This window comes from Olea europaea, unplaced genomic scaffold, assembly GCF_002742605.1.
Source record: "Olea europaea var. sylvestris unplaced genomic scaffold, O_europaea_v1 scaffold1358, whole genome shotgun sequence".
Taxonomy (NCBI): Eukaryota; Viridiplantae; Streptophyta; class Magnoliopsida; order Lamiales; family Oleaceae; genus Olea; species Olea europaea.
Window position 1 is genome coordinate 195,445 of NW_019231083.1, and position 6,120 is coordinate 201,564.

A 6,120-nucleotide genomic window follows, 5' to 3' on the forward strand; every position below is an offset into this window, starting at 1 on the left:
CAAAAAACATTTTAATCTTTACTTGATTTAGAAGATTGATTAAGTACATGCAAAGCATCTATAAAAGCATACCGGAGGGAAAGCCTGTTTACTTCCATTTGATTACTGTAAGTTATTTACTTATTCTTACATGCTTATACTTTAATTATTCTGATGAACAATTCACAAGCATCCACATCTATTTCTAATAATGATAATAATCTCATATTATTTTTCCTTTTTATTTAAATTAGCTGAAAAATTTGAAAATATATTTTCTGTTGGCAAAGAAAAAATTGAAGAAGTATATAGAGATATAGATCATAATTGTAAAAATAATATAGGATTTGATTCTGTAGGAACTAGTAGAGAAATAAGAAAGGTAGAGGATATTATAACTAAACATAGAGATATACAAGAAGAAATTTCAGAAGGATTAATTCGAGAATATATAACCAAGAAATGTCAGCCTAGGATCTTTGAAGAACTACTAAAATATAAAGAATATTTAAAGGTATTTGAAAGATTGAAAAATATAGATATAGGTCCTGATTAATAAATCTTTAAAGATATAAGATACATTTTGCAAATAATTATAATAAGGGTAAAATAGTATTTCTAATAAAAGAGGGCATTGTGGAAAATTGGATCAATTATCCAGCCATTTTAAAAATTGCCCCGTTAAATGGGACGTGTTAGGTGAAATGTAAATCCTTTTTAATTGACAGTACACTCACTCTTTTTCTTCTTTAATTGAGTGATCACGTGGCCACCTCAGCAATTTTGAATTGCTGTCAAAAGTGCCGTGAACAAAGACTGTACAACAAGCTTTATTGTTCTTTCTAACCGTGATAGTCGGTAGCTCGCGATTCATTAAAAGTATGTTAACCCTATCAATTAGTGACATATAGATGATAAGATCCAATAACATGGAGAGTTTTATGTACGCGCTAAAAATTGGTATTTTGTTTGGCACGAATCCATTTGGATTGGAAAGAGAGAATGGATCAGCTAATGCTTAGAGAACAATGCAATTTGAAAAATGGATGAAATTCAAAAAGAAAAGAAAACAGTTAAAAATGGATTGGAAAGAGAGAATGGATCAGCTAATGCTTAGAGAACAATGCAATTTGAAAAATGGATGAAATTCAAAAAGAAAAGAAAACAGTTAAAAATGGATTGGAAAGAGAGAATGGATCAGCTAATGCTTAGAGAACAATGCAATTTGAAAAATGGATGAAATTCAAAAAGAAAAGAAAACAGTTACTGCATTATACTAGAGAAATGATGCTTGCACAGCATCAAAGCATTGTAACTTTTACAGTCCTCTTACAAGCGTGATGTGGGCCCCATCCCTTATATATGAGAGGGTTTTCAACAATAATGTACATTGTGCTGTACATGTAGCATTTCTCATTATACTATGAACATATGTCTCCAAAAAATTAATAAATTCTAGTAGAGATTTTAGATTCGTGGTGATAATCTAGACTTGGAATCTAGAATTAGAGCATTTTTTCTATGCTTGAGAAAAAAAGTAAAAGCTAATTTTAAATAACTTTATATATTTTGAAAAGTTAATTTTTAGAAAAAAAAAAAAAGAAAAAGAAAAGAAGAGAGGTTATTTCTTTCTAGATTTGATTAGTAAAATTAGTCAAACGTTTAGCTTATTTTCATTCTACTGTAGTTTGATTAACAATTATGATGTGTTTAAGAAGATATCCTTTATACTGTTAAGGTAAAAAAAAAAAAAAAACTCTAATTCTTTGTTCATTTTATAATTTATTTATAAATGAATAAGAAAAATCAAAATTTCATTAACAATTTTGACATGTATCAATTGTTAAAGAAGTCTGATTTGTCGCATCGCTGAATATTTCGACAAATTAAAAAGCAGTTTTAGACAGTGTTAAAATATAAGACGTGATTATGAGAATTGATTTTTTGATCGTTAGAGAAAAAAATATATTCCATCTATGAATAAAAAAATTAAAAATAACGATTGAAATAGTAAAATAATTATCAAAATATTAATTTTTTAAAGTGAAAAATTGCTACTAAAAGTCTAAACTGGACATAGGATAGAAAGTCTAAGCAGGACGGTTACAATCCCGGTGGTTAATCCGTCATCTCACAGGTATAAAGTCAGACTCCAGGATTTCAAATTCTGCAGACACGTCTCTCACTCTCACTCTCACTCTCACATCGACCGAGTAGATATTTCTTTATCGATCCACTTCAGAAATTCTTCTTCCGACCTCAAATTTTAAAGGTAATTTTTCAAATTTTTGTTCAGATCTTTATTTATTTGTTCTATAAATTAGTATTTTTAAAAGTTTTTAATTCCTTTAGAATTGGTAATTTTTGAATTTGTATTCAAAACCATGTTAGTTTTTGTTTTTCGTCATTTTCCCCCCTCAAAATCTTATATACACACTATATAGATTGATTTCCAAATTCCTAATATTATCCGTGTAAATGGCTTTTTTTTTTTAAATATTTTTAATTTTAATTTATTTTATTTTGAAATGTGTTTGAAAATCTTGGTAGATCTGTTATTTTTAAAATGTTTAAGCGCTTGTATTTTTCTCTCTTGATACTTTAGATCTATCGATTCTTGTGTGAATATTGTTTATTAGGCTAATGTTTTTATTGATTTGTGAATATTCAAGTTAAATTAATTGTTTGACTAGTTATGGGTCACTATATACAATTGAATGCGTACAACATTAGTAGATCGTTAATTTTAATGTTTATTTGGGATGTGTTTTGTCTCAGATCAGTAAATGTGCTTTATATAGTTATATATTTCCGGTGAATTATCTCAGATCTGGTGAATATATAGATGCTAAACATTTCTTATTTTCTTTAGCTTACTGGTATCCATTTTCAGCAGTGTATTAGCTTTCTTTGTATTTTATAGATTCTTAAATTCTGATCGTAATGCATCACTTAACTTGGATTTAAAAAACGAGAATATCAGAAGAGTTTCACTTCATTGTAGTGTATCACGAATATTATAGACAACTCAATATTTCCAGAGATCTGATGTCAATCTTGACTAGATTTTGGTAAAACATAGAAAATTGATTATTTTCATTTTGAGTGGATTCAATTTGAATGGGTACTTGACATTTTTTTGTACTTGTAGGAAAAAAATGAGAGAAATCCTTCACGTTCAGGCAGGCCAGTGCGGTAATCAGATCGGATCAAAGTTCTGGGAGGTTGTGTGTGATGAGCATGGCATAGACCCAACTGGGCGCTATGTTGGAACTTCTGACTTGCAATTAGAGCGTGTCAATGTGTACTATAATGAGGCGTCCTGTGGGAGGTTTGTTCCACGTGCAGTGCTTATGGATCTGGAGCCTGGAACTATGGACAGTGTCCGCACTGGTCCATATGGCCAAGTTTTCAGGCCTGATAATTTTGTCTTTGGTCAGTCTGGTGCTGGAAATAACTGGGCTAAAGGGCACTACACAGAGGGTGCTGAGCTTATTGACTCGGTTCTTGATGTTGTGAGAAAGGAGGCTGAGAATTGTGACTGTCTTCAAGGTAAATTGTGACATTTATGTATGATTAAGTGGTTTATGTTAAAATTGTTGATTACAGAGCTCATCGGTTTCAGCGATATGGATCTTTTACAACATTTACAATATTAATTTCAATATGGATTCCACTTCCTTGATGGACATCGCAGGTCTCAATTTTTTGGGATTTAAAAATTGATTATGCCCTTGTCTGAAATTTACTTTTAATTTCTTAGGGTTTCAAGTGTGCCACTCGCTTGGTGGAGGAACAGGTTCTGGCATGGGTACCTTGTTGATCTCAAAGATTAGGGAAGAGTACCCGGATAGGATGATGCTGACATTCTCAGTGTTCCCTTCGCCCAAGGTATCAGATACTGTGGTTGAACCATACAATGCCACACTTTCAGTGCATCAGCTTGTTGAGAATGCAGATGAATGCATGGTGCTAGACAATGAAGCTTTATATGATATTTGTTTCAGGACCCTCAAACTTACAACTCCTAGCTGTGAGTATATATTTTACTGAAATCCTAGTTGGTGATATCTGATGCCTGAGATAGCCTTTATAATTCATCTGATTTGCTTTGATTTATTTTGAATGTTTGGTTCCTTTTTCATGCTCTTTTGTGTCCTAGTAATATACTCTCTGTAAGCTCATATTTGAAGGCGAAGAATTGATTTTTTTTTAGTTCTTTACTAGTCAATTGTCTTTGTTGTGCATTAGCATGCGAAGTGGGTCTGATTTTTTAGTTCTTTACTAGTCAATTGTCTTTGTTGTGCAATTAGCATGCGAAGTGGGTCTGAATTCACTCTGGAATTTTGATATCTTTAAATTATTATATAGTTACCTTTGACCCGCGGCATATTAATTAATAATAACTTAATGGGTGTGGTTGATAGTGGTGGTTTTATGCCTGATCTGTGTCATAAATTTGGGACAGAAGGAAGAAAACCTTCCTTCCCTGGAATATGTTTCATACTGACTATTCTTGGGGTGTAACACGTTTCTATAATCATGAAAAGATGAAATAATATGTGCATCACATAACTCATTTTCCTGTCAGCTAATATCCAATTTACAATTGAGTAACCGACTAATTAAGAAGAGTTTATAAATGTACATGCACATAGTACACACTCCTTAATTAGTATATCAATCATTCAATTGCTTATCAAGGTTTTGTTTCGTTTCCCCAGTTGGTGATCTGAACCACTTAATTTCTGCAACCATGAGCGGGGTCACTTGCTGCCTTCGATTCCCTGGTCAACTCAACTCTGATCTACGAAAGCTTGCTGTCAACCTGATCCCATTTCCCCGTTTACACTTTTTCATGGTTGGGTTTGCTCCGCTGACATCTCGTGGTTCCCAACAATATCGTGCCCTTACAGTCCCTGAGCTGACCCAGCAAATGTGGGATGCCAAGAATATGATGTGTGCTGCTGACCCGCGGCATGGTCGTTACCTCACTGCCTCAGCCATGTTCAGAGGCAAAATGAGCACTAAGGAGGTGGATGAACAGATGATTAACGTTCAAAACAAGAACTCTTCGTACTTTGTTGAGTGGATTCCAAACAACATGAAATCAAGTGTGTGTGATATCCCACCAAAAGGGCTTTCAATGGCATCCACCTTTGTTGGGAACTCGACCTCCATTCAGGAAATGTTCAGGAGAGTGAGTGAACAGTTTACTGCCATGTTCAGGAGGAAGGCTTTCTTGCATTGGTATACTGGTGAAGGTATGGACGAGATGGAGTTCACAGAAGCTGAAAGCAACATGAATGATCTTGTCTCTGAGTACCAGCAGTACCAGGATGCTACTGCAGATGAGGAAAGTGAGTACGAGGAGGAAGGTGAATACGAGGAACATGAATGAAGTATTGGTATTATCCTTTAAGATTTTATATGTTTCGTTCTTGTGCTACTTTATGGAATTAGTGAATCTTATCTCTGTATTGGGTATATTTTGCTGCGGGGAAGGGAGAAACTGCGAGAGTATATATATGGTTGACGAGACGAGGAGTTCCGGTGTGTTTTATATGGTTACTTATTTGCATAAATTTCTACTGATGTATTGTATGTTTCAGTATTTTATTTCCCTGCATGCATTTATGGTCAATAAAATATATATATATATATATGAACAATTAAATAAAAAAAATTTATTGGTCAAAATTTGAAACAAGTTACTTGTATTGGAAACCAAACCTTACTATACTGGCAAAGCTAGTAACTTTTATCAAATATAAATACATTAGGTTATGCTATAATATTAAAAAATTAATAATGATACATACTTAAAACTTCAGAACGTGCACACAAAGCCATATGTCAAGGGAAAGGGCAAGAGTACTCTAGAATTTGGGGAAGATTGAGATGTCTGCAATAAATATTAAACAATTCCGCCACTTGAATTACAATTATGCACTGAAAATTTTTGATTCATGATCCTGCACCAAAGAAAATCTTGCCACGGATTTTGAACGATAGCCAATCTATCTGCACTCCTACTTCTCAACAAAACTTTAAACATCAAAACAAAATTCAAGGCACCAAAAAACTAGCAACACAGCAGAAGGCAGAAAATCTCCTGTAGAAGTTTGATTTTTAATTGTT

The 6,120-nt window shown here is 33.1% G+C and overlaps 1 protein-coding gene across 1 annotated transcript; it reads left to right on the top strand.

Moving 5' to 3' along the window:
* The first annotated feature begins 2,135 nt into the window (after positions 1-2,135).
* Positions 2,136-5,584, top strand: LOC111375331 (tubulin beta-5 chain-like). The gene is made up of 4 exons (XM_022998136.1): positions 2,136-2,251; positions 3,131-3,531; positions 3,743-4,012; positions 4,704-5,584. Exons 2-4 carry the CDS (start codon positions 3,138-3,140, stop codon positions 5,378-5,380), a joined length of 1,341 nt encoding a protein of 446 aa, XP_022853904.1. The 5' UTR covers positions 2,136-2,251; positions 3,131-3,137; the 3' UTR covers positions 5,381-5,584.
* Positions 5,585-6,120: the final 536 nt, after the last annotated feature.